Below are 22,874 nucleotides of genomic sequence, written 5' to 3' on the forward strand. Positions count from 1 at the left end.
AATCTGTGTGTGTGTGTGTAGTGGATGTCACATATAGTGTGTGTGTGTGTGTGTGTGTGTGTAGTGGATGTCACATACAGTGTGTATTCCACACCCAGTTTGCAGGGGACAGACTACAGATCCACCACGACTCTGAACAGGATAGATCTATCTACCTATCTATCTATCTATCTATCTATCTATCTATCTATCTATCTATCTATCTATCTATCTATCTATCTATCTATCTATCTATCTATCTATCTGTCTGTCTATGTCAGAGTTTTGTTTTTTTGTTTTTTTATTGAAATAACTTGAAACAATACAACATAGAATACAAAGCACATTAAATACAGTTAAACAACAACAATAACAACAAAAAAACATTAATTACAACAAATCAGACACAAAGGACAAAGAATTATAAATAATATGGCAGTCCAAGTAAAAGTAAAAGACACGAGAGGATAGTTATGATATATAAACAGTGGGAAAGATGTAGCAAGAGCTATATTTACTTCAATTAAAAACAGTGTCATAGAAATGTAGAAGTCTATTATTCTTCTTATTAAATCGAAGTAGTTTAAGAGAATTAAAAAGTCAGGGCATTTCCATTATGAAAAGGTGGAAATTCAATTGTTCCTTTCGAATTCTTTGTTTATGTATAAAGAAGTTTGCATTTGAGACAAAATAATTAACTACAAAAATTCAAGAGGTTTATTTTCCGAATTCTCATAATAAAAAATGACGTCTTTAATGCCAAAGGAGTGAGATACATTGAGGTGGTCCAAGAGGTGGCATTTTAGGAGAGATAAGAATCTATCTATGTCAGAGTGCCTCCCTCCTTGTGGTGTCCAATGACGTCATGAACACGCACTCAGGCGCCGCCTCTTGTACAGGGCGCAAAGTAGCGAGCTCCAGCTGCAGCTCTAACACTCATATTAACCCACTCATATTAACACACTCATATTAACACACTCACACTAACGCTCAAAAATCGTGGAGCTTTTGTGGACTTAAATGGCGACGTTTCTGACCTTCTGCGTTTTAATAACCACGTTTTTTATCACTGTAAGTATTTTACTTGACTGTTGGGACCATAGCGGATTTTAATGTCGGAAAACAGGGAAACGTTACCTTCTCATTTTTGTTGGTTAACACTGTCGGGGTTTATTTGGCGCTGTATTAATATATCGTATGATTATCTTTTTTTGTTGTTGTTGTTTTTACTATTTTCATTTCAACAGATCATAAATCTCTCTCTCTCTTTTTCTCTTTCTCTTTCTCTCTCTCCCTCTCTCTGATATGTCCGTTATCAGAGTTTTCACGTTGCGGTCATGTAAAACTATTAGGGAGTTTTCTTGGAGACATTTCATTGGGTGGAATTCCCCAATAACCATCACAAGATAAAATTTATTCTCCCCTTGTTGCAGCTGATGTTTTAATTGTATTACATTTTACTTTAACATTTTTGGATACTTGATTGTTTATTTTGATTGTTTATTTTACTTCGCTTTTACTTTTTGGTGTGGTGTACGTTTGCTTGCTTGTGTTTGTTTGCATTTGCTTGTCTGTGTAGTAGCCTTTACAGGGATGTGCGTGGTCACTTGTGAGAAAATGCACTCATTTACGTACTTCAATTGTTCATTGTCTTAAGTAAGACAACATCCTGGCCCTGGCCATGAATTAAATGTACAGGCGTACCTGTTATCAGTATGCCCAATGAAAATATTTTTTAAAAAAATGTGTTTTCTGCCTGTATTTGTTGCCATGCAATTTATATTCTGTCTAAACAATATTGGTTTTATTTCGACAATATGATCAGATTTCATAACATGCTCTAATAATAAACATAATAAAACTTATTAATAAAAAACGTTTTTAAATATTCACAGCTGACCGCACGTTATTCTTACCATTTACAATGTTAAAAAGAAGGCTGAAAATCTCCTTAACAACATTTTCATTTAGATTCAAGTTCACCAAGTTTGTACTAGAACTCATTCAGTTAGAGCGAATGGTCAATTAGACTAATAACCGTAATAAGTGAATAATATCTTTTAATTGGCAGTTTGCCATGTCATTGTAGATGTCATTAATTTAATTTAAAAGAAAACCCAGAACTGGCTGAGTGACTGTGACATTGTGACTGTTTCTTTAATTGCGTTAGTATGATTTCTGTTAATGGATATAAATGTAAAAGTGTGATTGTGTTTGTGTATGAGCAGGTACTCGGGGTTGAAGCTGATAAGGGAGAGCTGCGAACGCTTAAGCGACAGAAAAGAGAATGGATCATCCCTCCAAAGAGGCTGTTTGAGAATGTGGATTATACCAATGACAAAAGTATTGCCAAAGTGAGTATTATTTTACAATCTTTATGGACAGTTATAACATCATTACACTCTTACTTCTTAAATTTTTTATTTTTTTTTGAAATCATAATAAAAGTACAAAGTATCTTCGTAACATAAAAATGCTTTTATAAATACCTTGAGTATTTTTGACCCTGATGTATAACTCTAACAAAGGGTTATGGTTTGCATCCGGCTGAATATCCGGCAGTTCCTCCTTTTGTGCTCACAGACTGCAAATGTAGACTTTAGATATCCAAAGTAAGTTTCAGACATAATAAAATAAGCTGGAAGTGATTTCATTTGAAGTAAACCAGAATTATATGCATGTTTTCAGAATTTCTATTTCGTTACCAAACATTAAAAACCCCTAACAACTTAGAGATCTCAGAGAAAGTTGTTGCATGAATCCAAAAAGGGAGATGCGCTGTAGTTTCACAACAAGGTTTTGGCCTACAATGTATTTCTGTACACTGGAATCATCTAGTTACTTCCTTGTTTTGTTATTATTCATGCTGAACATGGGTCTAACTAGAACCAGTCAATACAGTTAAAACAAACAGAAACTCGTTTATTTACAGCATTGTATTTGTATTTAGCAGAGTACGTGGACATCAAGGAGCGTAGAATTCAGGTTAATCGCAAAACCATTATTTACAACTTTGACACTGATAGGTTGATTCGCAGTAAAATGGTTGTTACCAAATATGACAAAAATGAAGTAATATGACAAAATTGTATAATTTGTTGTTGTTGTTGTTTTGTTTTTGTTTTTTAAAAAACAGTCAAAAATATAGATACATAACATGATACTAGCTGATTCTTAGAAAATCGCAGACTTAAGTTAATTAATCAGCTTCAATTAATATAACTGGTCATGAGTTAAAAAAATTCTTCCCTGTAAAAGGATTAAGGTTTTAGTGTGTGTTTGTGAGTCATCATTTTATTGTATTCAGCAAAATAGTATCTCTTAGTATTTAGGGGCTTCTTTCTTGCATGTGAATAAATAAGGCCCTTGGTGCAGGAAATTTCTCTAAAATTGACTATTTTCTTTACAAACCACTGGATGACATGGTCTCAACAAGCAAGCCGGGCTTACATTTTGAAAAAATCTGCATAATTTCCCCTCAAGTACATATCTTTGTGATGAAATGAGTAAGCCTGCAAGAAAAGACAGCCGTTTCTTGTCAGATCCCAGGTGGCTGATATCAGCCCATGACTGAACTATGAGAAGCTTGGAGTCGTTAAGGTTGAATTTAATACCCCCATATTACAGGATAATCAGTGAGCAAAAACATTTAAGACAAGGGTGCACAGGTACAAGGCATCTCTATGTCCACAGTGAAGTAATTGTTTTGTCACTAAAGCTTTCCGGAAACATCCCTACTCTCATAAATCTCCATCCAAGGTTGCTTAATCTGTGCTCTCAGATCTGAGCACAGATAAGTCCTTGTAACTGCATATCAAAAACATTGATGTTAGCACACCAGCTTCACAACAAAGGTACAGATTCAAGTGTAGGCTTGCAGTAAGTAATATCAGAGTTGCCCCTAAACTTGTTTTGCTAATTATGCATTTGAAGCACTTAAAATAATAATCTGCCTTGGTTGGCAGCTGAACAGAAAAAGTTGCTTGAACACACGGGTACTATTAACCTTAAATAACCAAACTGAAAATAAATCCAAACCAATACACAGCATTTTCTGTTTTTGGTAAATGAGTTACGTTTCTTTATAAATTCCACTTGCCTGTTAAATATTCAGTAAGTTTTTTAAAAAGGTTTCTTAAATGGACACAGCAACATATTTTAATACATAGGAATTATATAAACACACACACATATGTTTAGTGTGGTAGTGTTCAGTATGACATCCATAATGACCCGATTTGTTTTACTAATTATTTTTTATTTATTATTATTGCACTAATAATTTAGGTGTATGTATTTCCTTTTAATACGTTTATTATTTAAGTGCTATTTTTGTCATGTTTGCAGTCATTAAAATCTACCCAAAAATGTAATTCTACTGTAATATGAAATAAGAACAAAACATCAATAAAAAAATTTAATTCCTGTAAACTGTAATAAAGCCCCCGAGGCAGAATATTTGGAATCTATGTGCAGAGTTTATTATACAAATCACAACAAACAAATCCAAAATGTAAGCACAAAATCTGTGAAACAGGTGGAAATCAACAAATCCGAGAAATCAGTCGAGGTAAACTAAAGAAGCTCAAACAATAGCAGGCAAACTTACAACAATAGAAATGCTTGGTATAAACACAAGGAAACGATACTTCATGCTGATGTTTTCATGCACACCACATAAATGTCTGTCGAACGGGACGTGGTTGCCTGGAAACCTGGGCTATGAGCAGTGTGGACTCATTTGGATTACCCAAGGGCCTAGAACAGCAGGTACATATTGTTTGGAGGGAGGACACTCCAGAGGCAGAGGCCCAAAAAACGTGATGGAGGGAGGTGTCATTCCACCAGCTTTGAGCAGTTAGGGTCTGAAACCTTGGCACAGAGATGTCTCTGTCCCCCGCAGGGTACTCAAAGAACTCTGACTTGAGGGTCACTGTCCTATACAGCAGCGGCCCAATCCAGCACTTTTCCTGTGAGCCGGGACATTTGGTGCTCTCTTTCCGGTAAGCGGCAGGTTGGTGGGAGAGGAAAATGTTGCATTGGCATAGGAAGTCATGGACTTTGTGAGCAAACAGAAGTCGGCACTTGTGGCTAAATGTATTAAATAGTCAGAACATTTCAATTGTAAGTACTGTGATTGATTCTTAAGGAACAAGTGCATCAAATTAGTTTTTTCAGCCCAGTTTTGATTTCCAGGCAGGAAACCAAGTCTCAGTGTTGGTTCCAACCATGGGTAAAACAGGAGGCTTGCATCAGGAACAACACTGGGTGTAAAAACCTGTTCCAAAACTCAAATATACGGATTGGATGGCCCTCTGTGGCAGCCCTACACAAGAAGCAGTTGAAGGACAGCGTTTATTGTTGTGGAACACCCACAAAAAGAGTTAGTTCCATGTTATAATTTACATTTATATTTATAGTATTTTGGCAGATGCCCTTATCCAGAACAACTTACATTTATTTAATTTATACAACAGTTGAGGGTTAAGGGCCTTGCTCATCAGGATAAATACAAATAAATTTAAATATAAGTCTAATATTGATCTTGAACTTTTTGTTCTATATATCTGTGAACTGAATTGAATTGCAGGCTTAGCTGTTCCAGCTCGATGGTCCTGGTATTTGAACTTACAACCTTCTGATCAGTAGACATTTATCACCTCTGTTATTAAAGCTATAATCAGTCGCTCCATCATTGGCTCGTTTTTATCGTTATGTGAAGTTAATTAGACAAAAATCTGAAGCTAATCATATTTCAGAGAAACCACAATGTTCAAAAGGAAACATTACCTTATGAACATTTTGCTATGTAAAACAACAAGAATTTTCTAAAACATGTTAATTAATAGTTTTATAATTGTGCTGTTGCTATTTTGTATCATGATTTTTTTTTGTTTTGTTGCTACAGAAAATGCATCCATACTTCTGACCAATCAGAATTAATAATTCAGCAGCACTGAGCTGTAAATCCAGCTTACAAGAATAACTTGAAGGACATCACACCCATATATATAAAATTCTTTGTGTTTGATTTCAGATTCGATCAGATGAAGAGACAAGGGAGAATATTATATATTCTCTATTAGGACCTGCAGCAGATGAAGGATTATTCTCCGTAGGCAAAAAGGATGGTTTGGTCAAGATCCATGGCATCTTGGACAGAGAGACAGTCGCTTTTTATGATGTGAGTGTATCCTCTTTAATGTTCTTTAATAATGTTGATGGTAATGATGTTGATTGAATTACTAAAAGTAGTCCAAATGTTTAGTGAAGATTTGTTTAATAATACAGCAACATGGTTGTAGAATGGGTAACGTGGCCATTCTTCACATCGCCAGGGTCCCAGGTTTGATCCCAAGTTTAGGTTACTGTTTGTGTGTGAGTTTCACATGTTTTCGCCATGTTCATGTTCCCACAAGGTTCTCAGTCTTCCTCTCACTGTACAAAATACCTTGATGCTTTGGTCATGTCAGATTTGTTCAAATTCTTTGAAATGTAATTTTATGTTAAGTAATTTAAAATGGTTTGGTATGGATACTACTAAGCAGATTAACTTAAATGCAAATGTATCATTTGAGCATTTCCTTCACCTTTGACAACAATCACAAAGCAAAACTGTTTTAAAGTGTTTATTATTATTATTATTATTATTATTATTTCGCTCAGCTCAATAACAGACAAGTTGGTTGCATTACAAATAAGTTGTCATTTATTGTAGGTGTCCAAAACTATGAACAGCCAGGGATCAGATTTAATGTAAAATAAATAATCTATGGGCCTTAATGTAGCTATAATGCAGCTGGTCAAATATTTGAAAATTCAAATGAAATGTCTCATTATTTGTTATATATGCATCTTAACATTTGATTCTTGAACCTTCCACTTATAGTACACATATTTAATCAAATTGTCATTGGACTGAAGATGTTATTTTTTAGTGCCATTTGTTTTTCAATTATTTCAAGTGAGCAGTCAAACTGACTATTAATTTTTAATAATAGTGGGTTGTTATTTCCATCACTGTAACTAAAATAAAAAATAATATAATTGTGCAATCCTGAGGGGGAGAAGTGTGGGTCAAATGGTGTTTAAATGAAACACCTTCCTCATTAAGGGCATTAACATAAAATTGAGGTGTGTGTACTTAACATAGACTATGATGATTACATTATGAGTGTTCGTCATTGAATTTGTAATTGCTCAGCATTCAGCTGTTAGTGTTTGCAGTGTGGTTGCTGACCAAATGTTTCAGAACTGCCCTGAGCTCATCATCATGATATACATGATAGATTCCTTGGAAGCGGCATCACATAGATGTGGATGTCATTCACGTCATTCTACTCAGGCACCGCTAGAAAAAATATTTAAAGCTATTTTAAGCCTTCTTAAACTGTTTAAGAAGAGCATGTCTAACTGTGGAGGGGCACAGTTTCTTAGTGGTTAGAAGGTTTGCCTTGTACCTCGGGGGTTGGGAGTTTCCTGGAACCCTATCCAGGTTGTCCCCCTTTCTTGTGCCCCAAGTCACCAAGGATAGACTCCAGGCTCCCTGTCCTTGTGTAGAATAAGTGCTACTGAAAATAATTAAATGTATGGAAAGATGTGTAGCAGAAGGCTTTCCATAGACCCACTTTTTTACTTTGAAATTGACTTTGAAATTAGAAATTGTGTTTCCTACAACCAGAAATGACACTTTTGGAGCAGTAGTTGTGTGTGTGTAAATGATGCAACTACATGGCGGGTATAAAAATTAGACAATCACACATAGGGACAATTTACAATAGTCAGTCAACTTACCTACATGTTTTTAGGGAGTTGAAAGGAAACTGGACCTGTAATTGTGAGACGGAAATGATGCTCGATAAAGATGTACTGTACTGCACAATGGGTGTTTTTTAAGCTATACCGTTGACTTACAATCCCCATAAAACCCTTTAGCACAAAATTTTTAATGCAAGCATGCTATACATGGCTACTGGGAGAGTTTACATATATCAGTGAGCTAGAATTGGATGTAATGCAATTGTAGTTGCATAAGATGTTCATTTAATCATATAATTCATAAGAATCAATTTAATGAATTGAATCAAACCTCTGTCACTATGGAATAAATAGCGCACACATATTTTGTTCCCAAACCCGAATTTTTGTGATCTAAATAATACCGCAGGTATTCTCACCTCACCTGTCAGACTGAGGATTGAATGTGTTGCATTATACAGTATTAGAATTTGTTCAAAATTACATTGAGACAATGTAGTGTATACATTGAGTGAAGGCGGGTTAGGACCCGTTAACATCGGGATCTTACACTTTATTTATGCTTCCAGGCAGTGGTAGCTCAGTGGTTAAGGTGTTGGCCTACTGCTTGAATGGTTCTGAGTTCAAATCCAAATGGCCACAAAGCTGCCCTTGTTGGGCGCTTCACCCTCAACTGCCCAAATGTAAAAAAAAAAAGAGATAAATGTGAGCTGCTCTGGTTAAAGGTCTCTGCCAAATACTGTAAATGTATGAGGAATGCTATATACAACAGATAGGGGGAATGTGGCCTTCACATGGCATTAAGTTGTTTTTTCTTGCAATTGTTAACAACTTACACTATTTGAATGCTCTGTGTGTGTGTGTGTGTGTGTGTTTGTGTGTGTGTGTTTTCTTTTAGCTTAAAGGAAGAGCCTCTCTAAGAAATGGAACACTTGTTGAAAGGGACCTCGATTTGAAAATCATAGTTCTAGACCAGAATGACAATCCCCCTGAATTTAAGGTTCAGGTGTCTGGTTCTGTCGAGGAGCTCAGTGAAGAAGGTGCATGGATTTTTTTGTTTTTTTTTAACATGTAAATTTGGTACAATAAGTAAGAAAACACAGGGTGGGCCATGAATGAACGGACGAATGACTGACTGACTGAATGAATGAATGAATGAATGAATGAATAACAATGTGTTGGTGTGATGGGTCCTGACATAAAGCAGATAGTTAATCATTCAATAAAAGGGTTTTGATTTCTTTTATACTAAAGGAATTTGCCAAAACATATTTTTTAATGAATTTATTCAACAATGACATGCTATATCTTTTCAAACATGTAGTTAGTTAATGTTATCACTTGTGTTTTAACAGCCACAAAGTGCTTAACACTGGAGTCTCCTGCTATAAAGGTTAAAAACACATTGCTTAAAAGGAAACTTGAACAGCGTTGTGATATATTTGAATGACCATTCACTTACACATAGCAGTGATAATCAGCAGTGTCATTAATGATTATATCTGTGATTTCAGGGAGTCATTTATCACAGTATTAGTATTGCATCATCATATGGCCCATACCTATTTTCCACAATTATATTTTGTTTTCATTATATAAACAATACAGAAATGGGAAAATGGAAATATTCTACAATAAACATATTCCATATACTTCAGTTTAATTATTAATTCTTTTTTTCTCAGGCACCCACATAATCTCAATCACAGCTATTGATGCGGATGAGCAAGGCACCCCACATACAGAAATTGTCTATGATGTTATACAGCAGGAGCCAGCTGGAGAGAGGATGTTCACAATCATACGATCATCTGGAGAAATCAAAGTCAGAATAAACACCTTGGATCGAGAGGTAAGAGCATCGATCACACAACCGCAAACGTAATACAGAATCGCAAGTCATGATAAAAGCAAAATATGCAGAAACAGAATCCTGTTTGCTGAAAAAAGATGAGACCGATTGTGTCAGGATCTTAGTTTTCAAAAGGTTTGCTTACACAGTCAGCTCCAGAAGTATTGGCATTCCTGGTAAAGATTATGAAAAAATGTCTCTGTGGTTCATTAGCTATATCAAATACTATAAATATAAAGGGCATCTAACCTTTATCTGAAATATACTGATTCCAAGTAAATAAAATACCCAATCTATGCCCATGTATATATATTTTGTTGCTGTTGTGTAGGTTACATAAAATACTAAATGCATGGGGTGCCAATAATTTTGAAAGGGTGTTTTTTTTTTTTTTTTTTTTAAATCTTACCATAGATTTTTACCATAGAGAGCAACAGGTGCTTATGTTTGTGGTTAAAGGAAAGGCTTTCCAAATATATTATTGGCATGGTGCTTTGTAGATTTGTAGAAATTTGTATTACCAAAAGTCTGCGATCACCTTGGCATTGCTGATTGCTAAGAATGAAAACAGAATTTTGAAAACCGAGTGCTTTAGCGGAATGTGTGTTTTGTTATGTTGTCACCTGACACCTAAAAATACCCAGTGTGCGTTACTCACTCACTGGAAACAACTGGAAATGTTTTCAACAGACTTCAGACAATGGTAAATTTGGGAACAATAGAGAAATGAGTCATTCACCTGGAGTAATCTGCTCTGTTATAATGATGATTAACCACCCTAAAGGAGGTCAATTTTCTTAGTATTCAAACTGTGAAATTGTGCCTTCTAGCTATATGAGGCCTTCTGCTGAGCTTCTGCTGTATTTCACAGATCAGATCTGCTTTAATACAAGGCAGAGTGCAAGAGAATATTTATTTTAATGATTGTTAATATTTATGGGATAAGATTATTTAAAATGTTTCTTTTTTTTTACACAGACACACGAGACATACCGACTGATTATCACAGGTACAGACATGAAAGGAGCCAAGTCAGATGCTACTAACAGACCACTGACAGGAACGGGGACTGTGATCATAACAGTTTCCGATGTTAATGACAACATTCCCATATTAGAAGAGAGCTCTGTGAGTATTTTTTTGTTATTCATTGTGTATGTGTGTGTATATATATATATATATATATTTATGTGCGTGTCTGTGTGTGTGTCTGTGTGTGTATGTGTGCAGTATGAGGGTAGTGTGGAGGAGAACATCATGCATGTGGAAGTGGTCCGGATTAAGGCCATAGACTTGGATAAGATCTACACAGAAAACTGGGAGGCCGTGTACACCATCATCTCAGGAAATGAGGCCGGTTACTTCAACATCAGCACAGACCGAAAAACTAATGAGGGCATCCTAATGGTCACAAAGGTACGCTGTCAAATCTCAGCATGTGTTCACTGGATCTATAAGTTGCTGCTGTAATCATAATGGCTTCTCTTTACTCTTCTAAACCTGTATATTGTAATGATATACTATGTAATCTCATTATCTTGTGTGACCCAGCAGAGAGTCTAGTTCCTCTAAAGTTTCTTTCTTTTCTGGGAGATTTTCCTCACCTCAATTGCCTTTGAATTTCCATAGATTTGTAAATTAGGTTGAATTTATGTTCAGATTTTAAAAGGGGGGGGCACACAACATTAGCACCTTGCATTAGACAGACACCCTTATCCAGAGCAATTTCCATTTTTTATGAGTTAAGGGCTTTCTTGGGGACCTTAGCAGACCTGGGATTCAAACTCAAAACCTTCCAACGCCCAATGTCTTAACCACTGAGCTTCCACATCCCCCACCTGCCTCACAGCTTCAGGATTAGGGGTTCAGTTCCCACCTCCAGAGTTTAAATTTTCTCCCTGTGCTTTAGGGGTTTCCTCCATGTACTCTGGTTTCCCCAGTCCAAAGACATTGCTTTTGGCTGACTGGCATTTCTAAATTGTCCATAGTATGTGAGTGGGTGAGTGTGTGTGTGTGTGTGTAATTCTGGCCTGCTGTACCTTGACACGCCATCCGTTCTGTCCATTGCCTTAAGTCCACTGGGATATGCTCCAGGTTTTGAGCAAACCTGTTTAGGAGGAGCAGGACAGAAAATTAATGGATGGATGGACTTCTGTAAAGCTGTTTTGTGACATTGTCTATGCAGATTTTTGACATTGATTGAATCAACTTAAATTAAGGTGAATCTCACACTTATTCACACACTGATCATCCTGGAATGGCTTATATTCAGGAATATAGTGGAGGCCTATACTGTGTACATGTTTTTCATAAAAGGTATAGTTTCTATTAAAATAGAACTAAAATCTTTCAATTTATGTTAACATTATTCATGAACTCATTCATTCAGTTGGGTTAATCCCATTCAGTTCAATAAAACATATTAAACACATAATAGAAATGTTTTTCTAAAATGATACATTACGATTTGTGATTACCATTTCAGTGAAATGTTAAAAATAAATAAATTCATGAAAAAAAAAAATTAGATCCCTTGCCTCATGGATGCTGCCTTTTTGGATGTTGAGTTTTTGAGGTTCTCATCCTGTTCACATTGTGATTTGGTATGAATTAGCCAAAAAGCTCCAATATTTTATTTGCTCATTTTGCATGCTAACGAATAAGAAAAACATTTACTGACCTGAAATTGAACCTGCATTATTATTACTTTCATTGATATTAATGTTTTACAAATATTTTAGTACTAAATTGGCAAAAAGCAGATAAGTGAAACTGAAAATTTATGTTTTATGTTCATACTGTTTAGGAAGGGGGATTTTGAATGTTTACAAGATGATGGCAGTGTAGCACCCCCCCCCCCATAAACTAACCATCTCTATAATTTCATATCATTAGTGAGAGAAACTGCTCAAGATTCTGTGTTGCAACTTTAAAAACAAACAATTTCCACATGATTTTTGAAGTCTTTTACACTTTTTTGCCTCAAATATGAACAAAATGCATATGAAAAAATGCACGTGACGGATGATCATATGTCATAAAAAGATAATTCTCATTACCTATTTGTGGGTTTTTAAAATGTTGAAATCTTGAATTTGTGAATTTTTTTTATTATTTTTTAAATAATATCAGCCTCTTTATACATTTCAGAAATGAATAATCAGATTTTCAGCCAACACCTATTGCTTCTTTTCTTTTATTCTCTGACTTCTATATTATTTTTGTATCTGTTAAAGGAGCTAAACTATGAAGAATTGAAAGAGGTCAATCTGAAAGTGGTGGTCCGCAACAAGGCAGAGTATCACAAGTCAGTGGTGATTGGAAAGCATCAAACATACCCCATTAAGATCAATGTATTGAACGTGCCCGAAGCTCCTCATTTCCAACCTGCTGTCAAAGTCATTTACATCTCTGAAAACAGCAAAACCATTGACCTGAAGAGGGTCATTGCCATCTACAAAGCCACGGACAGTGATACACTGTTAACCGCCACTAACGTCAGGTGAGAAATAGAAATTTAAATAGAAAGTGTTTCCCTCTGGATTAGTTCTTTTACTTTCTCAAGACTGTTAAAAAATTCCAGTTCTCTTTAAAGCTTCAGTTTGTTAGATATCAGCTGATGTATGACTGAGCTATGTCAGCATGTCAGATTTAGCTGTAGCTACACAGTAACATTTAGAATTTATTCATTCGTTTCCAGAAACTTTCCACTTTATACTGCTAAAATCAGCACTGGATCTGCAGCATAGCATCACTAGTTCACTTACACAACAGTGGCTAAGGAGAAGAATAGAATTCATTCATATTTTAACAAGTGGGAAAAAAGAATTTAGAAAACTTTTAATCAACATATTAAGAAATTTATTAAATTATATGTATTAATATTATATAGTTTTGAATGGAGTGATTATATATTTTCTGTAGGTTATGACGGTCGTGTAAACAAAACAAACACACACACAAACACTTGGAATTGTGCTGTTATAGGAAATAAGATATACAAATGTTTTATTTCTCTTACTGTGAGTAACTTGGGCTTGTATCTATGGTAAAACATTGGCCTATGGGCTGAAATTGAAGAAAAGAAAACATCGTCATTTTATCTCATATCAATACATTTATATCATTATTTTATTGTTGTAGGTATGTAAAAGGACAAGATATCGACAACTGGGTGAACATTAATCATACAACAGCTGAGATCAGACTCAACAAATATCCAGACCGTGAGTCCAAGTACCTGATAAATGGAACATACTACATCACAGTCTTAGCAATCACCGATGGTAAGTTATCCAGAAATAAAGGTCTTTCAGATCATTTGGAACATGCACTGGTGACTGTGACTATGTTTGAAATGTGTAATAAGATAATAATTAATGACATAGCATTTGAAATGTGTAATAAGATAATAATTAATGACAGTGTAATGCTTACTGTTAACTTGAAGTTAGTTATGAACCTAAAATTGAATATGGCATAATGTTTTCTCCTGTACGAAAGCAGCTTTATAACCTCAGTGCTTATAGCATTAGTTCTGCAAGTTACATTATAAATGTATCGGCTGTATTAATAGAATGTCAGAAATTTTATGATGTCCCAAACCTTTCTATAGGTTTTTCAGCCAAAACTGCGACAGGAACTGTTGCAATTCAGGTAGAGGATTACAACGACCACTGTCCGATTCTGAACAACATAGTCACAATGCTGTGTTATGGCAGCAGTGTAGTGTACGTCTCAGCCACAGATGGGGATAATTTCCCCAATGCAGAACCTTTTGAGTTCATCTTGGCTACCAAGGGAACAAAAGAGAAATGGAGTGTCGAGCATCTTAATGGTTAAGTATAAAACTCTTTTAATGTGATTTAACATTAATGCTGTAACACTTTCATGATCAGTTTAATACCTTGTATGTGTTTCCTCTTTGTATATTTCATGGCTAAATAAATTTCATTTCCAGCAACAACAAGCATTTTGCGCAGCCAGGAGATCCTATGGCCGGGACGCTACTCAGTTGAAATGGAAGTGAAAGACCAGCAGGGAAAGACCTGTGAGGTTCAAAAGCTTCAGGTATCCGTGTGCAAATGCACGGAGGCGCAAGTGTGCATTCCCATGAGACAGACAGGCAAAGGCACTGTACTGGGAGCAGGTGGTGTTCTGGCACTGCTGTTAGGAATCCTGCTTCTCTTGTGTGAGTTCCATCACCTTAGGTCTTTTCATATTCTTCACTGGTCTGCGTTTTTCTGTTGACTTATTTCCTGAGTCTAGCCTTCCAAAAATAATGTACTGAGCCCAAGTAACATGCAATGAGAGGAAGGATGCGTAAACTATTTATTTAGGCAAATCCAGTATTCAGAAGGTGAATCAATATCTGAGGTCAAAGCACAGGCAACCAGCCATTTCAACATAGTCATGGTTGAAAAACAGGCTAAAGTCAAAAAAGCAATCCAGGGAAACAGGAAACAAGAGAATGAGGGTCAGATGTAAAGATAGAAATAGTATTAGGCAGACAAACTAATCACTTACAAAAAATGGTGGACACAATGAGATAAAAAACAATGACAGCCCAGGGGCAAAAGTTTGCATTGTCATTTTTTCAGTGGTTTATTCAACAACAGTAAAATATTCCCATGCTAATTGCTGACATTAGCCAGATTAACTAACCAGCTCAACACAAAAGTTCTGTTCTTAAAGATTTTTAAGTTTGTAACTCGAATGGGGCTTATTATATGTAATGTTCCCCTAATTATGCCTTTTAATTTAAATACCAAGAACAAATTTGTTTTAATGTAAAAATGGGGCACCACATGTACATATTTGACCTAAACACAAATCTTTGTAAATGGAATGAGTTATGTAAGTTAAACATTTAAAAATGATATATAGTTATATTGAATTAAAATAAATGAAGAGAGTAATGATGATACAATTATTATATATTGATTGGATATATGTATTAGTGTATTAGTAATCAGAAGGTTATGTGTAAGAGACGTTAGGCATGTCTGATGTCAGTTTTGAGCTGTCTGAAGCAGTAAACATTATTAAATTTGTTTGCAGTGATTCCAATGCTTTTGCTGATGTGTGAGTGTGGAGGAGCTGCTGCTGGTGGTAGGTTCCAGGCTTTCCCCTTTGAGCAAAAACAGCAACTCATCACCTACCACACAGAAGGCCAAGGAGAGGATAAGGTAGAGTGTATCATTCATCATGTTAAATGTCAGGCTCTCAAGTGGAGCAGCTGTTTAATAGCACGTCTCCACCGAACAGCACAGTAAGCCATGGTTTGCAAACAAATTTAAAGGTATGCATATCCTGGCCAAGTAGGAGAAGTTTTTTTTAAAGGCTACTGCTGGTGCCTTGATACACACAGATTTTAGAATCCATTCATTCTTCTCAAGTGCTTTATCCTGGTCAAGGTTGCAGAGGATCCGGAGTTTGTTCTAGGAACCCAGGGTGTGAGGTGGAAAATACATTCTAATTAAGACACTTAGGAACTGTGTACACACATATTTACATATATGGATAAATTGCCACAATCACCACCTCAGCTAGAAAGTGAAACATTTTTAATGTGTGTTGCTTTTTAAAATGTGCGCTCTGGATGTTAGAGTTTTCAGTGGGATTCTACTAACATTTTTCTTTTTTAATGGAGAAAAATCTATGTAAGAATTGTTGAAATCCTACCAAGATGACATGCTAAAATGCAGCATTCTATCTCCTTTTTATCAGGAACTATCACTGCTTTCTCAGGTGCCTGTGAATGTAAACGGTGGAAGTTTCGGGCAACAGGTATCTGAATGGGAAGCACATGAATACTGGAGAAAAATCTATGTAAGAATTGTTGAAATCTTACCAAAATGACATGCTAAAATGCAGCGTTCTATCTCCTTTTTATCAGGAACTAGCACTGATTCCTCAGGTGCCTGTGAATGTAAACGGTGGAAGTTTCGGGCAACAAGTATCTGGATGGGAAGCACATGAATACTGGAGGAAATATGGATGGAAAACTCGAGAGGAATACCTAAATTACCTGTGGCATCTTAAGCAAACTGGAATCATAGGACATTATGATTTTTTTACAGAGAGCACATTGAATTCCATGGCTCTATCTGAGGCCTTCTTAAGCGAGTATTATGCAACGGTTAGTACATTTCTCACAGAGAACAGAACCAAAAGAAGACACCATGTCATGCATTTCTTGATCTCACAGGGGCAGAAGTGATCTCAAAGTAGGGGCAACCACAAGTATCGAGTCACTTAAGACACCATTTAAGCATTGTGTGTGTGTGTGTGTGTCTGTGTGTCTGTGTGTATGTGAAAAAATGATTATATGTAGCAAAACAAAACAGTATTTTTTGCAAAGTAAAAAATTTTCCGTTAAACATACATTTTCAAGATGTCGTTCCTCCTCTAGACAGTAACCAGGAGGACATCCAAACAAATGTGAAAACTTCACAAGGGATGTGATGAGGCAATGTTAGCTAATGTTTACTGCCTCTACTCACTTTAAAATGTAGGTTTGGCCCTGCAAGATTTTGCATTAATAGTATTTAATTTTAGTTTTATGTGGAGTAATTTAGGTAGAATAGTTTAGTTAGGTAATAGTTAGGTAGTAGTTTTAAGCATGTAGTTTTAAGTGTTAAGCATGTGTCCAATTTACAGCTAGAACATTTTCTGGCAATTTCCACATTCAGAAACATTCTCTCTGTTTTGCCAGTGTTGATTTCTGATGTCCTGTGTGTTGTTACAGAAAACATGGGAAATTATGAACCAGGAAGCTAGTATGAACCACTTGCTGGTGTCTAGCTATGAAGACTGCATTTCAGTCACAAGCTCCTTTGATGATAGCAGCTATTTACACGAAGAAAACAATCTGGATTTCCTTGATGACCTTGGGCCGCCCTTCAGAAGGCTCGCTGAGATATGCTGTGGCTCAGCCATCAAACTTGAGGTCAGCTCCACTCCTACGCCTGCCAAAACCATCTCCTCCAGTTCACAAGAGGGCGTCAAAGTGGAAGATGTTGTTGATGTTGTTCACAATGAAGCAACCTCTGTCTCTGCATCCAGCTCCTCCTCCACCACCCAAGTAACAACTACAAATTATGCAGAGAATATAAGCAGTGGAAGTGTTACATCAGCAGCAACTGTAGGCCAAACTCTGCTTGTCCAGCAGCCAACTGTCTACCTTTCATCTACACCCATGTATGTAGTGGAGCAACAGTGCCAGCCTGCCCTTTTTCTAGCTTCTGGTCCAATCCTGGGTGTTCAGGAAAGGAATATGGTACTGGTGGAGAAAGGGGCTACAAACATAGCAGTCGCTTCCCAGAACACCCTTCCACGTCTGGGGTTGCAGCAAGCAAACACCAGAGTAATGGTGGATCCAGGAATTGGAGGCACAGTGGTGCATGGGTTCTCAGGCCACTCTGAGCCTCAGGGCACTGCTTCTGGTACCTTTCGTGTAGTGGAGAGCCGACGAGTAGAGAGCACAGAGCCTGTGCATGTTGTGCAGAGCTCCTCACACTCCAGCATCAGCAAGAGTCAGAGTATGCAGGCCAAAGGGCAAAGTGGAGGGAGCTTGGCTTTAGGAAATGCTTCAGGTTTCCCAAGTGCCCTTTCTATGTCTCAGAAAGATGTGTCAAATGGTGGTACTCACAAAGAAGTGCTAGAGGAACGGGTTTCAGTTGTCAAGAAAAGTTTCCAATCGAGCTCCACCTCCTAAAGCAACTACAAACACACTCGTACATTCTACATGCCACATTCTACAGCTGTGGAGAATATGCCAATGAACTGAATTCGCAGAAGAGAAACTAAAAAGAGAAAGATGAAGACTTTTTAAACATCCATTAATGATATTCAGAGTGATTGCCATGAGTAAACGACTAATCGAGCACTTGTTATGTAGCCTTCTACTCAATTAGTAAAATATAAGTGATATATGCCATATTTGAATGGCATTTAGTGTGTTTGAGTAGTCAGCTAGAATGTCCATCACGAACAATTAGCAGGATAAGCTTTTTAGAAGATTTTACTATACTGGTGTGACTTGAGATGGGATGTGATAGGTGTACAGTGATGGGTTTCTACACATTACATGTATCATCAGTTTATTTCTTTTTTCAGGTAGCAGATATTTGCTTCAGTTTCTCTGTTTAGGTGTCTGTTTTTCATTTCTAATCCACTAATAGAAACAGACTGCACAGCATTTCCCTAATATTACTATATCTTTATTATGACAGCTTTCCACTGATATAAAAACAAGTGCATCACACAAACACACACACAGACACACACATTACACAATTCCCTATTTTCATTTTGTATGCATTCCTTGAGCAATGTAGTGCCACCTGTTGGAATAAAGCACTGGAATTAAACTGATTCCTATTTAGTGTGAATTGGTGACTGACACTCTAAATTGCACAAGGACTGTATGCTGTTGGTACGGACACTGGTAGAATTTGTGCTGTAAGACTGATGAAAATCTCTATTACTTTGTTGGAACAAACTGGAAGCCATCCTCAGTTTCTTCTTTTGGATTCAGAACCAGTTTTTCAACACAAGACAAGAACTTCTACTTCTTGACCTTTTTTTTTGTTTTTTTTTTTTGCAAATGTTAACTATTACAGTATAGTGTTAATATCATTATTGCATTGTCCCAGGGCACAACCCGGTTTATTATCTTCATCTCATCATTTATCAGTTGTCAGATCACCTGCATCTGAAACCTGAAGAATATATGGGATGCTGACAAATTTGTGCCTACTTTTTAAAGAAGCAATAACAATATGTGTGTCAGTTTTGACCACAATTGAATTAAATATTATCTGGAAATGCCTATTACAGTATAGATTTACAAGTACAGTTTCAAAAGTTTTCACCTACATTTCTGACTTTATTGTACCAGATAACCTGGAAATTCTTTTTTATTTGTTTGTATTGTTTTGTTTTGTTTTTATTGTATTGTGTATATATTCTGTGATATGTTCTGTCTGACTGCTGTAGCTAAAATCTGTGTAGTATTTTAGATTAGACATGTGGCAGGTCTGTTTTTATTTAGAAATCTGACTCCTACCCACACATGATGGAGGTTAGGGTTAGGGTTTTGACTAATCCCTCTAGCCCATGGAAGAATAATGACCAAACCTGCAAAATATTTGACCAATCTTGCCAGCTCTTGAAGGAACTATGACCAATCGTGCCTTTTCCTGGTGGTTTTATGAACACTCCTGTCAAATACTTTTGACCAAAAATGCCCACTTCTGAAGTTCTTCCCAATCCTACCCATTCCTTAATGACTTATATAACCAATCCCATGCACTCCCATAGAAAATTTGATCAATCCCTTCCTGTTTTCTGAAGGATTTCTGACCAATCCTGTAGGGAATTTGACCAACCTTACCAACTCCTGAAGGACTTATGACCAACCCTGCCTATTAATTAAGAATTTGTGAACAATCCTGTCAGATCCTTTAGAAAGTTTAACCAAACATGCCCATATCTGAAGGAGTTCTACCCAAGCCTGCAAAATCCTTTAGGAGTTCTGACCAATTTTGCTCAGCCATTTGTAAAGGAGTTCTGTGACCACTCCTGTAGAAGGTTTGACAAATCCTGCCCACTCCTGTAGAAAGTTTGAACCTACCTTCTTGTTTGTGTAGGAATTCCTGCCAATCTTGCCTTCTAATACAATGCAATGAGTGCAAACGTTTGCCAGTTTTTGCCAAGTTTGCAACACACCCTTTTATTTTAGCATGTTGCTACTGTTGACTGTGGTGAAGGGTCGTGCTGATTTAAGAGCATGCTTGTGGATTTTTTTTTTTTTTATCAACGTCTCAAATCTTTGCTGCCAACATTAACATGTGAGTCTTATTTTAAAAAGTAATTACAATAATTTGGGATGGAGAGGGATTTTTTGTTTAAGGAAAGGGTGATTGAGTAATATGTGCAATTATAACTTTTACTTATTTTTATTCTCAGAAAACCATGAAGTTACAGTGATTATAATTTCAAGAATGATTTGTTACTAATATGAACACTAAATAAAAATGGGATTTTTTTTATTATTGGTGTCGTTAATTTATGTTTTTTTTTAAACCTTGAAACAAATAAATAGACAAACATTCTAATTTGCAGTGTTTAGTACTTGCAGTACCAACAAATGCAGGAGAAAGCCATTAATTAATTCCAGACCTGCATGAAATGTGATTTTAAGATCTGGGTTCTAAATCTTTATCCTGGTCAGGTTATGATCATTCCAGAGCATATCCTGGGTACGTCACTCAGTCATGGGCACCATACATTCACACATTCAACACCTGGGGACAATTCAGCATAGCCAATCCTCCTACATGCATGTTCATTCAGATGAGGCAGGAAGCCATAGAATATGCAGGAAACCCCCGATGGACAAAAGGGAGAACATGAAATTCCATGAAGACAATAAACCAAGGGATGATAATGATTAATAATTATAGACTTAAAAACAAAATAAAAATAAAATTTGTTCAATCGTGAAAGTTGATCATGTTGAAAACAGATTACTCAACCTATGAAAATTTGAGGGAAATTTGAGAGTCTTTATTTAAACAAAAAGGTATAAGTGTCTTTACTACAAACAAAAAGGCATAAGCATCAACATAGGGTTGAAGAGGTTAACAAAACAAAACAACCCACACATGCCCAAAATATTTTTGGAAATTGTTGCCTTTGTAAAGTCTAAAAGACTTTAGGCAAAGTTCCAAAGAAATGTTGTTCAAATTAAGGCAACAAAGCGCAGGTAAGACTTTACAAAAAAAATTCCAAGACTGAACAAAGGCACACCCAACAAAATAAAATGAAGGGCTTATATACATGCATAGGTAATCTCACTGAATAATAGGGTAATGAAAAGGAAGTCAGGAAGAGTTTGGTCTTGTGCTCTTATGCCTCCCTCTGCTGGACAGGTTTGGTATGTCAGCTTTGCTATAATTATTTGTACTGCTTTGATGTCTGTGATATAGTGTTAAATAAAGATGAATAAAGGGGGGGGGGGGTTATATGCTTCCAGAACAGTTTTAATGTGTCTTGTTACACATTCTACAAATATCTGGAACTGTACTAGCGAGATAAACTCAACAATATTTTCAGAAACATAGCAGAACAAGAAGCAGTAATAAACTGGCTCACTCCTAAACTATTAAAAAGCTGCAGCATTTTCTATGACAAAGCACCTGGCTTGGAACACAGCAGCTGAGCAAGTCATGCCCAAGTTCAAAGTTGCATTCACAACAGCTCCTAGCTTCATGCACTTTGACCCAGCAAGACCCTTCAGTGTGGTCCTGGATGCCTCTGAAATGGGAGTAGGCAAAGCCCAAACTCCTTTCAGAAGAGAAGCCCAAACTCCTTTCAGTGGCTGCTTCCAGCATTACTGGTCACAATGTACAATGTACTTACTATCTGCTAGAAATGAAGTACTGGTGGCTGCACATGAACTCCCATATAGCCATAAATGTTCTAATTGAGCTGCCTGAATCAGAATGTAACACCACCATTATAGTTACCACAGACCAATTCTCCAAGTCAGTCTATTCAATTCCACTCCCCAGACTCCCCTCTGCCTTCACTACAGCCAAACTACTGACTCACTAGCCCAAGACAACTGCCACAGAGGACAAAACCCCCACTATCAACCTGGTGACAGAATCTGGCTTACCATCTCTGACATGCACCAACCACACTCATGTAGGAAACTCAGTCCAAGGTACATTGAGCAACTTCAATATATGCAAACATAATGCACCAAATCATCATTGGTGCATTACCCCTTGGTTTCACATCTCCTGGGTCAAACTAGTTGTCCCAGGCCCCCACACAACCAACCTGCCTGCTATCAGCCAACTACCCCTTTTAACACTGAGGGTCAGGCTGCATACCTAGGCAAGTCCATCCTAAACTTAAAATGCAAATCTGGCCAGCTTGAAGATCTCATTAATTGGGAGGGTTATGGGCCAGAGGAGCTGTTCTAGGTAACAACTCATGGCATGCTTGACTCTAACCTGATCTAAGAAGTTCATTCAAGTCACCCTGATTGTCCCAGCCTTCAAACCAAGGGGAGGCCCAGGAAGTTTTATACCCCCAGAGTGAGTCCTACACACGTACCTGCCCTGGACTCCCCAAAACACTCAGCCACATATATTCACAGACTGTTTAAGAGGACTTTCATTCTTTCACTACACTGCAAAGTATTTGCTAAGTTTACACTAGTTTCTGGCTTTACCTAGCCTTTGTTTGTTGTGCTGATTTCACGGTT

The 22,874-nt window shown here is 36.7% G+C and overlaps 1 protein-coding gene across 1 annotated transcript; it reads left to right on the forward strand.

The window, feature by feature from the left end:
* The first annotated feature begins 870 nt into the window (after positions 1-870).
* LOC131356068 (desmoglein-2-like protein) lies at positions 871-20,650 on the forward strand. Its single transcript, XM_058394840.1, has 15 exons — positions 871-1,050; positions 2,208-2,333; positions 6,017-6,163; positions 8,636-8,777; positions 9,423-9,589; positions 10,568-10,717; positions 10,820-11,005; positions 12,826-13,091; positions 13,733-13,875; positions 14,205-14,426; positions 14,550-14,780; positions 15,650-15,777; positions 16,319-16,378; positions 16,488-16,730; positions 17,340-20,650. Exons 1-15 carry the CDS (start codon positions 1,000-1,002, stop codon positions 18,306-18,308), a joined length of 3,231 nt encoding a protein of 1,076 aa, XP_058250823.1. The 5' UTR covers positions 871-999; the 3' UTR covers positions 18,309-20,650.
* Positions 20,651-22,874: the final 2,224 nt, after the last annotated feature.

The sequence above is a fragment of the Hemibagrus wyckioides genome, linkage group LG07 (genome assembly GCF_019097595.1).
Source record: "Hemibagrus wyckioides isolate EC202008001 linkage group LG07, SWU_Hwy_1.0, whole genome shotgun sequence".
Classification (NCBI taxonomy): domain Eukaryota; kingdom Metazoa; phylum Chordata; class Actinopteri; order Siluriformes; family Bagridae; genus Hemibagrus; species Hemibagrus wyckioides.

Coding starts and splice junctions, on each gene's coding strand:
- LOC131356068 (XM_058394840.1), top strand. CDS start 1,000: ATGGCGACGTTTCTGACCTTCTGCGTTTTAATAACCACGTTTTTTATC. Junction 13,092..13,732: donor TTAACCGCCACTAACGTCAG/GTGAGAAATAGA, acceptor TTATTGTTGTAG/GTATGTAAAAGGACAAGATA. Junction 14,781..15,649: donor AGGAATCCTGCTTCTCTTGT/GTGAGTTCCATC, acceptor ATTTGTTTGCAG/TGATTCCAATGCTTTTGCTG.